This window comes from Perna viridis, chromosome 3 (genome assembly GCF_037379345.1).
Source record: "Perna viridis isolate PV_CMFRI_1.1 ecotype Kerala chromosome 3, ASM3737934v1, whole genome shotgun sequence".
Lineage (NCBI taxonomy): Eukaryota > Metazoa > Mollusca > Bivalvia > Mytilida > Mytilidae > Perna > Perna viridis.
Window position 1 is genome coordinate 51,531,693 of NC_142447.1, and position 20,275 is coordinate 51,551,967.

The 20,275-nt window shown below is 33.5% G+C and overlaps 1 protein-coding gene and 2 long non-coding RNA genes across 4 annotated transcripts in view; 1 reads left to right on the forward strand and 2 right to left on the reverse strand.

Annotated features, from left to right (window-relative positions):
• Window positions 1-20,275, forward strand: part of LOC148622810 (uncharacterized) — a 54,725-nt gene that overhangs the window by 13,175 nt on the left and 21,275 nt on the right. For both annotated transcript variants that reach the window (XM_088573025.1, XM_088573026.1), the window contains exons 4-7: window positions 4,218-4,484; window positions 6,174-6,314; window positions 6,871-6,966; window positions 7,799-8,059. In XM_088573025.1, the coding sequence (XP_088429151.1) occupies window positions 4,218-4,484; window positions 6,174-6,314; window positions 6,871-6,966; window positions 7,799-8,059 (765 nt within the window). The remainder of the gene's footprint in view (window positions 1-4,217; window positions 4,485-6,173; window positions 6,315-6,870; window positions 6,967-7,798; window positions 8,060-20,275) is intronic.
• Window positions 4,310-14,760, reverse strand: LOC148622811 (uncharacterized). The gene is made up of 3 exons (XR_015920702.1): window positions 14,624-14,760; window positions 8,655-8,739; window positions 4,310-4,433 (listed from the first exon to the last, which is right to left on the reverse strand). It is a non-coding gene; the product is annotated as an uncharacterized LOC148622811 (long non-coding RNA).
• LOC148622812 (uncharacterized) lies at window positions 15,050-18,951 on the reverse strand. Its single transcript, XR_015920701.1, has 4 exons — window positions 18,759-18,951; window positions 17,628-17,736; window positions 17,030-17,133; window positions 15,050-16,458 (listed from the first exon to the last, which is right to left on the reverse strand). It is a non-coding gene; the product is annotated as an uncharacterized LOC148622812 (long non-coding RNA).

The window sequence follows — 20,275 nt, forward strand, 5'->3', positions numbered from 1 at the left end:
ATTTTTTTTTTAAATTAGGAATAAGGTACTGTAAAAACCTGTTATAGCTTGAAGAAAGTTGACTTTCTCTATTACATACATCCTTTTCTAATGAAGTATTTATTTCCCCCCATGAAAATATCAAAATTTTCTGAAGAAAATTTGACAAGCAACCTTTACTGCTTTACTGACAGAAGAGTCTTTTGGCTCAAAATCAGTAATATTCTGGCAACAAATCAGAAACTTTCTCCTTCCGATTCTTACGCTTTTCGAGCAAGCTGTCCAAATTAGAGCCAAATACACCATCTCCAGTGACAGGCAAGTTTAGCCACTTAGATCTTTTGTCCTTCAAAGATGATAAACCAGAGTCTTCAGCAGCTGCCTTGAGACGAATTATATGCATAAAAGCACCATTTCGACCAGCCAAATCCAAAGACTTGGTTGACTTTGCAAACAAATTCTAATGGTCTGACATGCCCACACTTTGCCAACTTCATCCTCTTTCAAGCCCTTTAGCAAAGAGGCCAAAGCTTGCTGTATATACAGAATAGAAATGATGTTCATTCTAGCTGACCTTTATATTTATAGCCAAGCTTTTCTATTTGTTTCAATGGTTGGGAATACAAAGTCCTGCGACTCTCCCAATTCTTAACAGCCTTGTCCTCATGAGTTCTAGACAATATAGTTTCCAACAAGTCATCTAGTGAAGGAATATTTATATATTACACAGAACTATCATGTATAGAAAAACAAGATTTATAGTCTTCTTTGAAAGCAGTCAACCTATCTGGATTAGCAGAACGCCATGAGTTGTCCAAAATATCAACCTGCGTCTGATCTAAAACTAAGCCAAAGCTAGTTGATGGTTTCTTAACTTCATCGTTAAAAACTTTAAATTGCATGTCAGACCTTCTCACCTTCCCCTCTGCAGATTTTTCCTTGTCTACATAGGAAAATCATTATTATCAGTGACTACATGCATGATAAATCTTGAACCCTATTCTTATCAACATCCACTGTGTGACTGACCATTGAACAAACTCCAGCATTACTTACTGAGTCATTCTCAGACATCTCAAAATCATTCCTCTCAGCCGAGGAAACATGAATGGACACTTCAGACCTTACGTCAAAGTCTGATTTTTTACTAACCCTTGAAGAACCTGTCCTCATCCAGAAGAATTAAAGGCCTATGCTCCCCAGAAGGGACGTTACCCAATGTATCAGAAACAGACCTCTCCTTACGCTGATTCCCTTGTCCTTTGTTTTTGGACATTTCAAAATTATATCTAGCAACATGTCAAATTTGGTATTAGAATTGGACTCCATCGCTTCCAATTTTGCATCATATTGTGCTTGTAAATCTGCCTTAGATACCCTCTTCTTCGTACTGGTCTCAGCACCATTTGCATGGGCACAAAACATCTTCATATCTGCCGCCCTAGTATTATCTGCTGTTTCATTGGCTAAAATGGCCGATGATAATACCGAAGACACAGGTTCGGTTTCCAGGTCAGATTCAAATAGATTATCCATAGTTGTAAACAAAGTTTTGTTATTGAAAAAAGATTGACTTAAGGAGACACCTTTTCAATTCGACACAAAATTTTAGATTGGCATGAGTTTACTACTGGTATATTGATTATGTATTACAGGTAATATGGTCACATGATTGTAGTACGTATCATTGAGATGATGACATCACGTGATGTTTAAATTTAGATCATCTCAAAGGTTGCTATGGAGACACTAATAACATGAACATATTCTATATTTTATTTTATTGTTAATGTGGTAAGTATACTGCAAAATTTTAGATTGGCACGAGTTTACTATGGGTATATTGATTACTTATTACAGGTTATATGGTCACATGATTGTAGTACATATCATTGAGATTATGACATCATGTGATGTTTAAATTTAGATCATCTCAAAGATTGCTATGGAGACACTAACATGAACATATTCTATATTTTATTTTATTGTTAATGTGGTAAGTATACTGTACAAAATTAATATAAAATCAAACAGAAAGATGTCATATTTCTCTAAGGAAGGTTGGGATGGATTATGGAGGTTTCAACTGAAACCATTTAAGAATAAGGGGCCAAAATGTGGCAATTTGGATTCTAGTAAATTTTTTATCCTGTATTAAATATCTAATTACAATCAAAATTCAAAGCTGTATCAAGTTTGAATTTTGAGAGCTGTGTCCATACTTTCCCCAATTTTTCAGGGTTTGACCTCTGCTGTTGTATCAAGCTGTTCCCTCTGAAACATTGTTTTTTAAGTTATGGAACTTTATTTGTACAAAAATGGGGGGATTTTTTGTATTCAGACTCAAAAACCCTTGAAGCAATGTCAATTAATTGATTACCGGTATTTTTATTGATGTAAGCTCCCTTTCAATTTTTATAATTTTTTTACTTTACATTTTAGAGTTTTGTGACTTTTTTTACTATATTTCAGTAGTGGTTGCATCCATTTTCAAGGAACTTCAGAAAATAGTTTATTACTAGTAATTTTAGCTCCCTCTTTAATTTGAATGAATTATTGATTTTACCTTTTTAGATTTTATGGACTTTATTTATAAAAAAATGGAATTTCCCATTTAGCAAACAGTTCATGATGCTCAGGTTTATATTACAATATATTGGACCTGTTGGTTGCAACGCAAAAGTAATATTGACTGAAGCATGGCTGAAGTCCATTGAATTTTTTGGGGGTGATCAACATGTCCACATATTGCAAATGACCTGAAGTAACATCAACTACATCGTATTTGCTACAGGTATATTATACTTTTTATATATAGTTTACTTTGGATCATTTAGAGGGAAGAGAAAACACACCAAACTTCTTACATTATGATGTCACATTCATAATTTGTAAGCGAGGTGATCAATATAATTTCCTACAGGTCCATATGACATCATATGGACTGGCAGTTATATCTAAGAAAGTAAACAAATGAAATTAATTAATTTTTATATATTTTGTGTCAAAATTTTATCACTACCAAATTCAGAGCTGTATCAAGCGTGAATTTGATGTTCATTTTTGCCCCTATCAGTTCAGGATTCGACCTATATCTAGCTGCTCTCTGTACATAACTTTATTATTCTTTGAGAAGAAAACTTTCTACTTAGGAATGATTCTTATTGAGGCACTCTTTATATTCTTAGATGTAGCTTAACTGGGCCATATTTGATTTCAACAAACTTATTGTGGAAAAAGTGATATTGCACACATGTATAACAATTGAAACAATTCCTTGCCTTACTCCTAACACATGAAATGCATTAAGGTGGGAAGTTTTTTAGATGAATTAAAGAATTTTAGAAGCTTATACATTACAAATACTGGTACCATCAATGCAGTGTTCTAGGATTTTTCAGAAATTGATGTTTCCTCGGGAAAAATCCATATTAAATCAACTTTCCCACAGTCAATGACTGCATTCCTAACAAAACAAATCCTTACAGCATATGAAGTTTTCAACCTGCCACGGGAAAGTGTAACTAAGTACATAACTTTCCCTTGCCCAAATTTCACTTGCCCCGAATAACGGGAAATAGGAATCCTAAAACACTGCAGTGTCCTCTAGAACTTGACTGGTGTGCTCATTGGTGTGTTGAAGTTGGTCAGGGTTGCTCAAGAATCACATTTGAAACATGATTTAGTCTTCAGTTTTTATTTTTGTAGCCTCTATTACAAACAATTTACTCTCCATTCTGCATATTTGACAAATCAGTTTTTAGTTCAAATTGACAACAGGTGACATCATTAAGGTACAATTACTCTGAAATTTCAGTATCTAATAAGATTGTTGACAACACAGATGTTTGCAGACAAATACCGTTCAGATATCAATGTACATGTATATACCAGGTTTATATTTATCAATTATGGACTTTTAACTAAGTCAATACATTATATGGACCTGTTTGGATTGTATTGACTAAGGATGAGGTCCGAAGTCAATATAATCTAACAGGTCCATATATAAAGTATTGACTGAGTGAAAGTTCTTAATTTATATATATTACATATGTAGATAATGTATTTTTGAGATGGACTTGAGTGTTGTAATTTTCCGCCATGATTGGCTTAGAGTACATGTGTAATTACGGAATGAAATGGTTTATATCCTGATCTAAATTTAGAAGTGTAGCGTCAGTATACATATAAATAGAAACATAGTATTCTACTGAATACATATTTATTTTTTACAGAAACGAATTTCAAGACGTTCCCATCATTATAAAAGTTACAGTCATGAAATGCTTGTTGCTGCTTACAAATGTGTGAAGGAGTTGAAAATGCCTGTAAAGACAGCTGCTCGTGTGTTTGGTGTCCCATCATCCACTCTCCACAATCGTGTGCAGGGTCAAGTACAAATAGATGATTCAATCATTTCACTAGAAGACATCCACAAAATTGTTAAGCGACTGAAAAAGGGAGATAATCTTGAAGATGTATTTTCTGAACTGAATTATGAGGTAAAATGTTTAAGTTTGGAATAATTATAATACCATAGATAGGCACAACACAAAATATATTCATATTCGCTAAAAAAAAGTTTGGGGATATATAAGAATCACAGTGTCTGTCCATTCAAACCTTCAATAGAATTTGAGGAAATTTTATATTAAGGTACAAAAAAAGTAATACACCATATGTTGATGTGCTTTAAAGAATGTAACTATTGTTCAGTGCCTCCAAAGGGAGATAATCACACTTCGTGGTTTTACATGTTTTAACACCGTGTTTAAAGCCTTACTCCTCCCTAAACAGTTCTGTAGATTTTAATGAAATTACAAAGGAAGGTTAGGAATCATATGTAGATGTGCAACGAGACTTATTACTTTAATTAACCTAATTTTTTTGTATTTTAGGGTTTTGGAAATTTATCCTACCCTACCCATTCCTCTCTATTTCTGGTGGCATCCTACCTTTATAGAATAAGATGCCAAAAGGGTAAAAATTTGGTGTTTTATTAAAACCTGTGTAGAATGTTTTTTTTTATTCTTCTCTGATTTTGATCATTCCTTTTTATTGCGTTTCTTATGGAATTCTGGAAAACAAATGTATCAAACAGATTTTATGCTTTTTGGACCATTTTTGGGTTATAAGAGGTCTAAGGAACCACACCCCTAAAAAATCTACTTTTTTGTTTTTGGTCTGAATTCAAATTTTTTTTCATTCTTTATGACATTTCAACCACTGAGCTCTGTGAAGGTCTTTATTTTTATATATTTTATATTGTATATTTAATCACAATCCATGTCAGATTTAATGTCCATATATACATGTACATACATGTACAAGGGTTTGAAGTGTACAGTCATATCAAACTGCATCAAGAAATTATAGGTTTCATAATTAGTTAAAGTTGAATAGCACAAAATATCAACTCACTTCATTAATTTCAACATCATAACAAACTCAAGGATGCTTGTTTGCTGTGATGTTGTAAACTTTTCTCTTGTGATTTTTTGAGAAAAAAATTTGGCCCGCTTGACATTAGGCATCTGTCATGGCCAAAATTCTAGCAATCATCTATCTATGACATTGCCAATATTGTCGGGAGAACAACATTAAAAGAAATGTCATAGCATCGCTGCGACCAATCAGGTTTTGTAGAAAATGAAACAAAATCACACAGAAAACAATCAAAACAGTGAATGTTTTATATCACCAGTTCCTATTACATCATTCATGGTGTGATATTGCAAACAATCTAACTGTCCAAAAAGTAGATAAACATCCAAATCATAGACAAAGATAATACTCCTGCTTGAAAAACAGGCGTTATTTAGTGATCATTCTGATTGTCCAGTTGTCTGCAGTTCTAATTTGCAACTCCTCTCAATTGCTGAATAAAATTGGATGAAAAATTCACATGATGCCCTTGTGCAAATCCATTTTTTGTTTTCCATCTGAATTTAGTTTTGGGGTTTCCTATATGTTTTCAAAGAAGGGGAAGGGGTATCACCAAGTTAGCTTTGCTCAGTTTTCTAGTTTTGAATTCGATTTTAGATGTTAATAGTTCTTATTGACTGAATGCAATTTTTTGTTATAAAAGAAAATCAGAAAAAGTGAAGAAATTGATGAGAAAGTGTTTTTGTTCAACATTTTATTACTATTTTCTGCTAGTGAATTAAAATATTACTGGAATTTTGTGATAGCGTGCACATGGCCATACTATAGCTGCATTACGTACAGAGCAAGCTACAAAGGAAGACAGTTCTAATGATGACAGTATTACAGAGAGCATCCTACAGAAAATGAATGCCCCTGTCCTGGAGTCAGATAATCCTGATATCAAGGCAAGGTTATTTTCAACATGATGGATGTGTAAATGAAAACATATTGGAGTCTTAATAATATTGTGTTATGAATAGTCTGTTTCAGTTTTATAAATCTTCATAAAAAAATTCTTAGAAATTCATTTTTCAATGTATTTTAATTTTTTTTTACTGCAGATCCATTTCTATAGTACATACGAACTCTGGGAAATGTTTTTCAAAATTTTATCTAAATAAACAAAAAAACTTTCCTATTAGGCTTAATGTAACTTCCATTTCAAGATTTCTCAATTGTATACCTGATGGACCCTTCAATCTCTCCTGAAACTGCTTGGTAATTGCATTCTGCATTTGGTCGAATGTTTTGTTATGTTATGTAGATGTGTGAACTTCACCATGATTTCATTAAAACAAATTTTTGTAGGAGTTCTGAGAAATTGGCAGTTTCAAATCTCATTAGCAATGGGGGACATATAGCTTTGTGTAGAAAAGGAAAACTTGTTTCTTGTTATTAGAGTAAAGAAAACTATAAAACTCAAAACCATGTACAATAAGAACTCTGTGTTCATCTTTTCAGGAAGAAGTTTTAGACCCTGAGTATGAAAACCTGATGAATGAATCAGGATCTTCGACCTCTGACCTTTATACTAGCGCAGATTTTGATAATTCTGAGGTAGGTAAGTCTATTAGTTAACTACCTGAGTGAACTAATGGGAATCTAATGGTAGTTACAATTATTAGTTAAATTTCTGATTAGACTTCAAAAACTTCATTTTTCACAGCCTCACATTAAGCATGAATGTATACACAAATGTAATACATCAATAATTCTAATATGCCATGCTTCAAAGGACCACAACCATGGTAAAACAGTGTTCGAAGTCATAGACATATTGTCTGATATTCGATATCATAGATACGTTTGTCCTAATTTTACTGCTATCATAGAATTTTATTTTACAATGGACACCATTTTGTGGAATATACATAGGTAGCATCTTTTTATAAACACAAGGAAACTATTAGACGCAAAATAATTCATATAGACTTTTTTTACCTTGTGCTATCGCATAAGGTAGAATATGGCTGCATTAATTGTCAATCCATTTTAGAACAATGATAAATTTGAGTCCCATAAACTAACCGGTATTTCTTAATTGACAACTTTATTATACAAACATATTGGAAATTTCGTGGTTACCAAACACATTAAGACCATGAAAATTGGTACCCCACATACAATAGTACTTTCACAGTATATAAATTATGATTATGCTAGAAGCTCTATTTAAAATAACTTGCATTTTATTATTGTCTGTCTTTGATAACACCAATTTTTCATGTTTGTAATGTTTATGTCCTTTGAGGGCCTCTGATTGACTTAATAAACTTGTATAAGTTTGATCTAGTTTGATGTCAGTATCTGGAAATGCATATAAAAGAATCTACAGCATAGTTAATGTTGTTTTATCACATGTTCATTGACTTTACATATGTATTTTCAGCTTATTCCAAGTCCTGCAGAGCGTATGAAAAGAGCTTACAAAAGGAATTACAAGACCTACAGTTATGAGCAGCTTGTAGCAGCATATCTGTATGTAAAAGAAAAAAAAGTTGCCGTAAAATTTGCTGCTCGAGCTTTTGGTGTACCACCATCTACATTAAATGATCGTGTACAGGGCAAGGTGTTCATTGATACATCTATTGTTATGAACAACCCAAAGGGAAGAAAAATCCTGCCTCAGCCATCATTCAATAAGTATAAGGTACAAAACAGGTTCTTCCTTTTAAGTGTTTTAACAATTGATTTATTTGCTTTTGCTACATGTTTCAATTTTATGTTTGCAATTTTTGTACTCCCCGCTATGCTGGAGGCATCTAGTGATCATAGTGTCTATTTGCTGGTATGTCCTTCTGTTAGTCTGCTAATAACTTTTTGTGTACAGTTTTCTCTACAACTGCTTATCACAGCCATTTGATCTTTTAAAGAAGCTTTTTATTCAGACTAAAGCAACATCTTTGAAAACTTTGTTAATATTTTGACCATATTGTAATGCTTTAGTAAGATTTGCTCACAGTTTTTGTTGTATCTTTGTACTTACTGCTTGATACTTTATGTCTCAGACACCAGCAACATGTAATTTGATGATAACTATATTATTTTATACTGACATTTAGCATCAGTTTTGAAGATCCTTTAAGAAATTCTCTCTAGCATCTCTGTACATGTACCATGCAATTCAGGGCATAGTCTGATAATAGTAGTGATTTCTTAATTTCTAAACTGACATTTTTTTATTGTTTAACACTGAGGGCTGTTTTGATTATTACATCCACACTCACATTTTGTTATATATTTACCTGATATGATGATAGGTGCTCAGGTACCTGCCAGCATCACAGAGGAGATCAGGTTCCTGTCAGTATCTTGGAGGAGATCAGATACCTGTCAAAAAAGTGATTAGATATCTGTCAGTGTCATAAGAAATATACCTGTCAGTATAAAAGACTGTTTTGGTTCTTCTCAGTGCCAGAAAATGTAGGTTACCTCTCAGTAACATAAAGGAGATCAGTTATCTGTAATTATCATATAATTTCATTATTTGTCAGTATTGTAGAAGAGACTAGGTACCTATCAATACCAGAGATAAATTCAGTTATCTGTCAGTATCAGGGAAGCAACAAGTTACTCAGAAATTTTATGGAGGAGTTCAGGTATCTGCCAGTATCAGGGAGGAGACAAGTTACCTCGCAGTATTATGGAGGAGTTCAACTTTCTGTCAGTTTCAGAATGGCTACAACTTACCTGGCAGTATCATGGAGGAGATCAGCTATCTGTCAGTATCAGGAAGGTCAAGTTACCTGGCAGTGTTATGGAGGAGTCCAGTTATTTGTCAGTATAAGTGAGGAGACAGGTTGCCTTGCATGTCACAGACGAGTTTAATTTTCTGTCAGTATCAACGAAGGAGAAGAGTTACCAGGCAGTGCTATGGAGTTCAGATATCTGTCGTGTCAGTATCAGGGGGGAGACAAGTTACTTGGCAATATTATGGAAGGTTTTAGTTGTCTGTCAGTATCAAGGGAGGAGTTGAAGAATCCTGAAATAATTCTTTTTTCTGGCTGTTAATATATATGAGCTTGATTACATCTACTTCCAATCAGATGCTGGTATAATTGTGTTGGTGAATGGTGACCAGACCATTTAGATATGAAAATGGGAAAACTGTTCCAGTTAATGCAACAGAATCAGTATTACAGGAGCTCAGGTACTGTCATTATCCAAGAAAACTCTCTTACCTGTCAGTATGTACACTATATGTTTACAAATAACCTTTCCAAATATATAAGGGCCTGGTCACAAGAAGTTTCTAAGCTCATTTTACCCTTTTGCAACCTAGTAGCTCAGTAATATGACAGATTGACAGGATCCCAGTTACCTGATAGTGTTCAAGGAGCTCAGTAGACTGTCAGTATTCTAGAAGTATGACAGTAAGTTTAATAGGAGAAAGTAGTAAAATGTCAGTATTGTAGGAATGAACTGTCAAAATGCTGCGAATACATTAACCTGTCATTATTATAGGAATGCAGTAAACTGTCAGAATGCTGGGAAGACATTAACCTATCAGTATTATAGGTATGCGGTAAACTGTCAGAATGCTGGGAAGACATTAACCTATCAGTATTATAGGTATGCGGTAAACTGTCAGAATGTTGGGAAGACATTAATCTATCAGTATTATAGGAATGCAGTAAACTGTCAGAATGCTGGGAAGACATTAACCTATCAGTATTATAGGAACTTATAAGTACTATAAACTTAAAAGTATTATATGAGCACAGTAATTTTTCATTTTTCTAGGAGTGCAGTAATCTGTCCCTAGTCTACATTGTAGATGTGCAATAAACTGTCAGATATAGTGGTACAGTACCATGTCAGTATTACAGGAGCCAGTAAGTTTTCAGTATTCCTGGAGTGCAGTAAGCTGTCAGTATTCTAGGAGTGTAATAGGCTATCAGTATTCCAGGAGTTTAGAGCCCAGGATCCTAACATTTTTCTAGGAATGCATGGACCTTACACTATTCTAGGAACCAATGAACTAGACAGATTTCTAGATGCTTAGTAAACTGTCAATATCCACAAAACCTATTACCTGCAGTATTCTAAGGGTTCTGTCCTTATCCTAGGCGCCCTCAAACCCACGAGTTTTTCTTCAAATTTGATGCCATTTGATTGAGCAAGAAGGATTTATCATATCCTCAAGTGGAAATTTCTGTATGAAACAGGGTGCAGTTACCTTTCAGTGTATTCAGGTGCAGTTACCTTTCAGTGTAATCAGGTGCAGTTACCTTTCAGTGTAATCAGAGCTCATAAGTTGTACTTGTATGACAGTGAATTAATTGCACATTGAAATAAAGGACCAAAATTTTCTTACAATACCAAAGAAGTTAATGTACACATACACTTATTGACATCAGAGATCAAAGTGTAATAAGGAATACCATTACAATATTACACTTTAAAGAAAACATCCTCATACTTAATATTTACATGTTTACACAGACTTCCAATCAAAACATATACAGATATTGATTATGTATATAGACAAAAGATTTGTAACACTGACACAGGTCTACCTTAAACTTGAAATATCACTTATAAAATTTACCATGTACATATGACATGTAAGTAGTATTGGCTGCTGAATCACAGGGGCTTGCTCCTACTATCAAATATGCAGTGCCGATAGTATACTAGTGGGGCTGCATATTTGATAGTGGGAACAAGCCTCTTTGATTAAGTATAGGCATTGCTCTTGTACTGTCAATCTCAGTGTTTTGCTCCCTATGCATTCGTTTATTTCATTAGTATTTTTTATTATGTGTAATTATATCAGTGTACATACATGTATATACATAATAGTCAGTAACTCCATAAATGACCATGTCAGCTTATGTCTGTCTTAGTTATAGTTGATCTATTAGCCTGGAGGCCCATTGATCCTATGTTTCTATAGTCTTGCATCTTCAGATAACTAGTATGGACCATCCACAATTGCCTTGCAACATATTTCGTTCAAAATTTAATGGACAAGTGGAAACTAATTTAGTCATAAGATTAGTATTTTAGGTTAATTACTTATCTGGACCAAAGGTCTGTATGAGTTTATACCATCACTTGGCGTCCTGTCATAGTTTATGTATATTTGTTCCATATAACAGATTGTTCTTTTAATATCTCCAGTGGACTACTTTTATTTGCACTTATATTTCCTGATAAAGTTTCTCTGGGGCCTACAGAAGAATTTGCAATAAAAAATATTTGGGATTAAAAATTGAATGAATCACCTGTTATAAACCTCTGCCTGGTTTTTAGGCAGAGCTGTACTTAAGTATCTGTAATAATCAACATGAATGAATATGAATGGATGAAAATTAAATTACATTTATTCTGTTGAGCCAAACTTTATTAAAAATGTATATGTATCATGCTTTCGTTATTGGCGTTGGCACCTGCCATCACCAGAAGATAATACATATGCCGACAATAGCATTAACATAGCTGTATTTATCATAAATTACTCTGATCTGAACATCATACATTTACGTAGTGAAAATAAATAATTTGATTCAATGTATGTGAAAAAATATTTAACCGGTAGTACAGTGAAAATAAATATTTTGATATTTAGAATTAAATCTTCCAAGCCCCCATCTCAACCTCCTAACTTGAGAACACCTTGTTCACTTTACACGACTGTTTATGAGAGTCTATACTTTTTGTAGAAAATTCGATTTTTAATTTCTGATTTCTGGGACTTCTTTGAGATTTTTCGTGTTTTTCTCGGGGAAAAATAGAGGTATGGTCCAGGAGCACCACTAGTGTGGGCGCCCTTCGCTGTTTCAGAAATGCTCGCGAAGTTGCTTAAATAATGCCACACCCAGGATAGTCTAAACATAGTGATGACTTAATTCTCTAGGTGCCCTTTTGTAAGAAATTCGAAGTACAAAAACTGTTAGCTCTAGTAAAACTTGTGAGTTGTGGTATGATAATTTATTTTCCTGCCATTGTGTAGAGGAGCAAATCACGCTCTCATGGTATGTACAGCTGTTTATTGAGTTAAGATATGTACCCTTACTCCCGGAAAATGTTTTAAATTGGCGTTTAAGTATTGAACAAAGTGATTATTTACAGCATTCAAACTTTAAAACACTTTTTTGGAATTAAGAACAAAGATTATAGTGTAGCAAACAGAGCTACTCACTTGTTTTTGCGATTACAATTGTGCTGTGATCATGAAAAAAGGATTTTTTTAAATAGAATTTTAGACTTGCTTCTTCTTCACGCGTTATTTCAATTTTTAAAGTATCACTTTCCAAACAAGCATTTGGATGGTTTCATACAAACTGGAGGCTTAGGAAAGAACCTTACTCGGCAGGTAACTGAAATATTCCGGATAATACTCGTGTTTACCATCAGTATTTGTCCACTATTTTCATGCAATATACTACGCTTGCAACATGATACTTGTAGTTAGAATGATTACACCCAAGTGGCAGTAGTGGGTGACACGTGTCGCGGAGTTGTATTATTGTTGCTTGGTTTATTTGCTATATTGCGGGTATCGCTGGCGGGGCAGGACGGGCTTACCCTTTCGGAGCACATAATGCCGCTCGTGCTTTTTTGTGGGAGTTCAGATTTGTGTGACGTCTTGTTTCCCTTATCTTTAATTTCTGTGTAATCTTTTTTATTCTGTTCGCTACGTTGTGTATGTAGATCGTCTCATTTGTTAACGTTAAGGCAATGCTTTTGGATTTTGAGGTATTTGAGTCATCCCACTGCTGATATATCTGTGCATAAATGTACAAACTACATTTAATCAATATGTCCACCAAATTTCCACTTTTGATGCTAAGTTTTACAAAATTTGACCGGGTCAGTTTCCTTGTACGATAGATTCGCCTGTATTAACTGTATACTGTACCCTAATGGGCAAAAAGGACCCACTTCGATTCTGGTCAATTTTGACCAGGTTGCACTCGGCTTATTAGAATGGTGATGTTGGTCGGGCGGATGGTGGGCGGGGAAAATATTTCGTTAACATATTTCTCAGCAGGCACTAGATATTTGGTACGTAATTTTATTATGGAGTCCCATATCGTGTGATGCTATTCCATAATTGTTGCACTTCTTCCTTTTCACGGCCATTTCTGTATTAGACCTATTTTTAGTCGCTAATGTTGCTGGTGACCTCTTGCACTCTTAAGTTCAGTACTGTACATTTGTATATGATTTGCATAATTATATATTACTAAACCTCAGTATGCTGCTGGTCGGTGCCGTAGAACAGACAATTCTAGCTTTATGTGAGATCAAAATGTACGTTTTATATACCATTCGTGTACGTGTGTTCTGTGTGCGTTTTTTACTTGTATAAGAGCGGGAAGTTTACATTAAACGATGAAATGATCGGTTAACATTGAACTTTCTGTAATATAGCTCAGAAACGCCTGGTATCCGATTTGTATTGATTGAGAAACATTCAGGTCATCACGGTTACGAAGGCATCCGATTTTAAATAGAGCATATCAAAATTAGCTTAGAGTTCGCCGTTCCTATCCGATTGATGAACTGTTGCGTTATAGGACAAAGTTCAAAAGTAAAGTCGGTATATATAACATATTACAATACAAGCTCTAATGAGCTTTTAAATGTTCTAAAATGACAAGTATATATTCGAAAAAGGAATACAATTATTTTACTAGTAATGTACAAATGCACGATACTTCAAAAGGTGTGAGATGCAAAAGTACATGAATGTATATTATCAATCGACCTAAAATCTTCACATTTCAGTTTACTAAAATTTGTGATTTTTTAAATTCTGAATTAAGTCCATACATGTATCTACGCCAGGGTTTATGGTGAAATGAGAACATCGCTGATTGATTGGGAGTTAAGCAATCGTAATTCCTCAGCCTTTCTAGTTACACTTATTTTAAGTGTAGCGGAAATGGCCGAGTAGTTCCTATTGGGGAGTTAAGTTTTGTAGAGCATTAAATTCGCCTTGGTGTTGAAAGCAAACCAAACTAATTGGCATAGAATATTTGACGATTAACGACTTTGAAGACTTCAGTCTTTGAATTTTATATTGTGTCACAATCAAACTCGGAGCTGAACCAAGTACGTGTCTCCTTACTTGCCCCAGCGGTTGTGAGTTCAGTATCTGCGGTCGTATTAAGCTTCGCCTTATGATTTTTTTTTTAAATTCTTAATTTATGCGGTATTCTAAGTGTGTATTAGCTATGACATTTCGCGGAGATAAGCCTACCTTGTACAAATTTAGAACAGAATTTTAAAGGGAACATATTGACATCTGAATCATAAAAGTAGACTCTTTTGTGCTAATGTTGGGGTAGTCCATGAGCATGCGAAGAGCATGCTCAATATACACTTCCACGAGGAAAATTCTTTTGTTCGGATGCAAGTCGTTCCGGCCCCAAACCTGTCCGGCCCAAAGTCGTTCCGGCCCCAGTTTTTTATTGTATATAAACACAAGACAATTTAAATTTGCAAAACACTGAATTGCAAATCTTGCGCCGCTTTTTCTTCAACCTACCATGTCATGTGAGTAACCATTGGATGCAGATTCGCATGGGATTTAATGAAATGCATTTTATTTTACAATTTTTGATAAAATAAACTTATAGTTTCAATTTAAAAATCATGGGATTTTTTTATCCCATGGGATTCTTCATTATCCCATGGGATTTCATGAAATCCCATGGGATTTTTTTTCTCCCATGGGATTATTTTTGTCCCATAGGATTTTTTGTTTGTAAATCAATACAGTTAGAAACATATAAAAATGGGTACATGTGTATGAAGAGGTATTATGATAAGATACCAGAAAGTACAAATGTGTGTGTAGATTGAATAAAGCTATAGAATTTAAATAATTTTACATCTCTATTATTTATAAGCAAGTAATAACCAATGCATTCTCACATTTAGTAAGTATATTTATTACTTTATTAAATTTTATAAGGAATATGCATGTTTTTATGTATTTAATTATTCAACTTAAAAAAGAATTGAAGCTAAATTATCTTGATAAGTGTTATTTCTTGAACATGCTTTATAACAAAATATAGTTCATTTTTTTTTTGCTTTGCAAAATACTGATATTGTTGATAAACTACAAAAAGGTTAGTCTTTCATCACAATTCATAACCATATCCACATTCAATACAAAAGTATCTGTATTTTTTGGCATTTTATGTCCATTCTTAAACAAAAAGTGTTAAAATGCAAAATCAACTTTATTTAATACACCCCCTTTAGTGTAAAAATTGGGTTGATTTTGTGCAAAATTTTGGCAAAAATGAGCAAATTAACGCCTAAACCTTCTTTCATAATTTCCAAGGATATGAAATAGATGCCCATGCAATTTGACAGGAATTAAATATAAACTATTCCAATTTGGCTAACATAGACATAATAAAAACACCTAATATTGTCTTGAATGTAAACAGATATAAAATTACTTAAACAGAAAATGAATGCTTGATACACATTACAGCACATCAAATCATAGTAAGGTACAATAATGTATGTTCTAAGTTTTTCCTGAATTGGCAGACATTTATTAATGATTATTTAAAAAAATTAAAACCTTTTTTGCAATGGTGGGGTTTTGAAAAAAATGAATTGATTTCTTCTGATGAATAAACGTGTAACTATATTCCTATTTCAAAATTTACATGTTTGTTGCTTATGTCTAAATCCCCACAGTTTCCTCCAATTTTACCCTTCTGTGAATGAGGCTGATACATCTAAACTATTTCTTGAATGTCAACACTTTAGCTTCAGTGGGAATAATATTAGCAGTCACAAGTACATGTATGTACATGTATCATATTTAGGTAGCAATGATGATTTCTTTACAACTGTACTCAAGTATCACCAAAAGAAGATTCTCAATTTCTCATTTGATGGTAATAATAGTAAAAGCTCATGTTATGTACTGCACACTTTGTAGTGATGATCTGATCATGATAGTGTTGCTCTTAAATATAATGTGAAAATCCTCCTAAAATTTTGCAGGAATTTCTTGCTGTATACCAGTAGCTATTCTGACCATAGAATCCCAACCAATAATGATACCTAAAAAATAGTTAAGAACTAAAAATGTCATAGTATTGGGTAGATTTTTAATTTAAAATAATGCAAACAAAGCACAAAAATGTGATGTCAAGGTCAATGGTAATTAACCCTAGAGCATGTAGAAGGCTATACATCTTAAAAATGCTTAACAACATGCAAATTATCAAAAACCTACCTTGAAAGATAATAAAGTAACAACCTAATGTAAACATGATTTGTGTTACTGGCTGAATAATTACTATGAGGGTGATTGGTCAGTTTCAGCAGGCAACAACCACCCCCTCACTTTTCAAAGCTATGCAAAGCATAATCTGTGGGTCTTCAACTCTAAAAGGTTTCTTACAAATATTTATAACTTATTAATGTATTCTGATTTATATGGAACTCATTCATGTATAAAGACAGAACTTAATGTGCTAAGTTGAAAAACTAACTACAAGTAATATGCTTCTTGTGCTCAATTAACTAACAGAGTGCACAACATTAATAACAATTTGAAGTAAACTGATTACCTAAAAAAAACATCAAAATCATGTGCAAGTAATGCTTTACCATGCATATATAGGAATACCTGTAATTACAAGTTATCATATGTTGCTCTCACTACAGGATCCAAAACCCAATCCACCAGGTTGGTCAATGTATTAATAGTCATCTGGTATTATCAGGTTGTCCCTACAATATACAAAGCTAAAAGTACTGCATTGAATCTCTACTGATGCATTTCTTCACATGTTTTTTTTTAAAATACCTTGAGTGGTTTTGGAGGAGCTGTGCTAACAAGGTTTTCACATTAAAAACCAATCAGTTTAATTATCTCCCTTTATGGGTCTAGTGAATATATTATATCTTTACATAAAGCCTAACTTTCCAATTTTAATAATATAAAAAATTAGATGACGTTTTAATCATTCAAACAGTATGCGTGAAAGTTTCAGATAGTCTGTTAAACGAAAAACAAAATCAAACATCTCCACTACTATTTTACGAGTTGAAGTGTGCTTTCTATTAAAATGTGCATCATGAAAGCTTCCTGTGTATTCAAAGCAAAACTGTTTCAGCCTATTTACAATGTCATCAAGATTATGTTAAAAAATGCATACCTGTGGATGAAAAAAATTTGTTTAATTATTTAATAATCACTGAGTATTGCATGTATAAGTACTTACTGCTACAGTAAATGTGTCAAATGATAATTGCCCTTTTTAATTGGTCAATATTCTTCTCTAAGAAATGTGTAAGTGTCTCTCTTTTAAATACAAGTCTCCACTTAAAGTTCTGAAAAAATAAAAATACAGCTAGACAAATTTAGTTGTACAAGTATTAAAATGCCAGCCACATGTGCAAAGATGGAGTTCAATATGGTTCTGTTGAAAATTTTCTGTTTCACCCTCCCCCCTCCAAAAAAACCAAAAAACAAAAAACAAATGCCAATCAACATATTTCAATCTTTGCACACAGCATATCTTATTTTAAGTTCTATTTAAGAACTTTTAAGAACTAACATGTATTAGGAACACATACTAAGCAACAAATCCAGTTAAAACTTTTTGCAGGATTGTCAAGTAGTGCCTGTTTTGTACTATAAGTAAACAAATTATAAGTCTATTCTACTGACTGAAAACTTGTGACTTGTTCTTGTAATTAATGTTCAAATGAGGTTGAATTGATTACAAATACTTTAATTCTTCTTTGACAGATAAGTAGCTATATGCTGGGCAGATCCGGAAATTTGTAAAAAGGGCTGGGTGTTCATTTTTTCACTAAATAAGTATATCTGAAAAAAACTCCCCATTACTTAACAAGACATATTTTTAAGTAGAAATATTGATTTTGCTTGCTGGTTAAATATAAATAAAAATATTGCACTTGCGAAGCAAAAATTTTCATCCGGGTCGCCCTCCCCCTCTTTGTAATGTCCATTATTATTTTTATAAGTCTTGCAAAGATGGTACATATACAGTAAAGCTCACGATGCTCGCTGATTTAGGAAATGCCTACTCCATATTATAAACTTGGTAAGGAGTGACCAGTCCCTGTAATATAAATTCCCTGACCACGGTAACTTAATCATTAAATATTACAATTACAGTGAAAAAAAGGATTCTTCAGATACAATAAATATTCCCTCTTCAAATAAAATACTTTAAAAAAAATCTAATTTTATAATGGGTAAACATCGCACGAGAATTCAGCTGTAGTTCCCAACCTGTGACTGTGGAAGGAGGAAACTGTTTCAGGAGCAGAGTAGTCAGAGCAAATAATGAAGATTTTCTGGAGCAGTACAACTCCTAACTTACTGTAGTCGGAACTTGACGTATGCATTCATTGCTGTATTGAATTCGTTAGTTTCTGAACGACTGCAGCATCAACACTTAGGTACCAGTATCGTATTGCATATCCCTGAGCGGGTGTACGTCAAAACATGGATGCTATAAAAATATAGTGCATTTTCTTTTTGCCTCTCTACAAACTAATATTTTGTCAAAAGATATGAACAATGACTTATAAAATAGGGCAAACATCACACTGTAAGATGAAGAACTTTTTTAACAGAAAATCTAACATAATATCATAAAAATGTACCACTGAAAGGGTTGGTTTGGTGAGTGCAAAACGAAAGTGAAAGTAGGAAAAATGGCTATTTATAGTTCAAGACTACTTTTCTGTCCGATCTTCGTGGACTCACCCTATTTTCTTTGCTGTAAATTATTTTTTCACATGTCCTTACAAATGCTACATAAGTGAAAGTTTTATTGAATCAATTTACATATTTTTTAAAAAATCCTAAAAATATGCACTTCACTATAGAAGTCTATGGGAAAATTAATACGATACTGAGACCCTTATCTCGCTGCTGGGACGAGGTCATAGCAGGGAATGAACCGTATACAAAAGCGTCTTGTGTCATGCGTGATTTCGGCACCCCGTTTCGCCACTGACTGACAATACATATCTGAGGTTTCCTCTGTAATTATCCTTTCGTATAACACTTGTTGCTATATCGATGCAGGAATGTACAAGATGAGCATTCCAGTAACGTAGTAAATAGTTGTACAAAAAGTTATTTCATAGCTAGCGAAGGAGTTAAATTTAGGTAAATGCTATGTATAATATAAATCATTGGGCTAACGAATGAAACTGTACTTTCTCGGGACTTTGTCTAGATTAAACATAGTACGTGTACATTTTAATACCCAGATCTAACGTAAGATGCTGGCATTGCCGTTCGTCCATAGGATGGTGCCATTTCAGAAAATAACTTCCATGCAAGCGAACCTCTTTCACGGGCTGCAGTAATTCGGTTTTGTAATGTAAATTAAAGCATGGACTGTAAAATCATTGGTGACAGTTACACGCATAGACCTGTAATTAATTATAACTCCCTGTTACATGTACGGTTTTAATTCGCTAGTAAAATTATAAAAACCTTATATAAATTAAAAGAAAAAAAAACTCATTCACTAGTAAGCAGATCCTTTCAGTAAATATAATTATATACAAGGACTTTTATAATAGCCTATCAAAATCCTTTGGTTGTTATATTCAAAAAAGAAGTATTAAAATTATATAATTGGATTAATGTGGATAATTTCATGCAAAATTTTGGTGAAAATGAGGAAATATTATACTATGACACACCCCTTTTTTTCTAGACCCCCACCCTTTTAGAACCCACTTTCAAAATCTCGGTTAAGTTTACGTACGACACTACACAGGCCAGGTGACGAATATAATCGTCCTGAGGTAATTTAAAAAAAAATAATTGTTTTATGGCTCAGACAGAACAGGTGACTCAACAGGTGACAGGATTTAC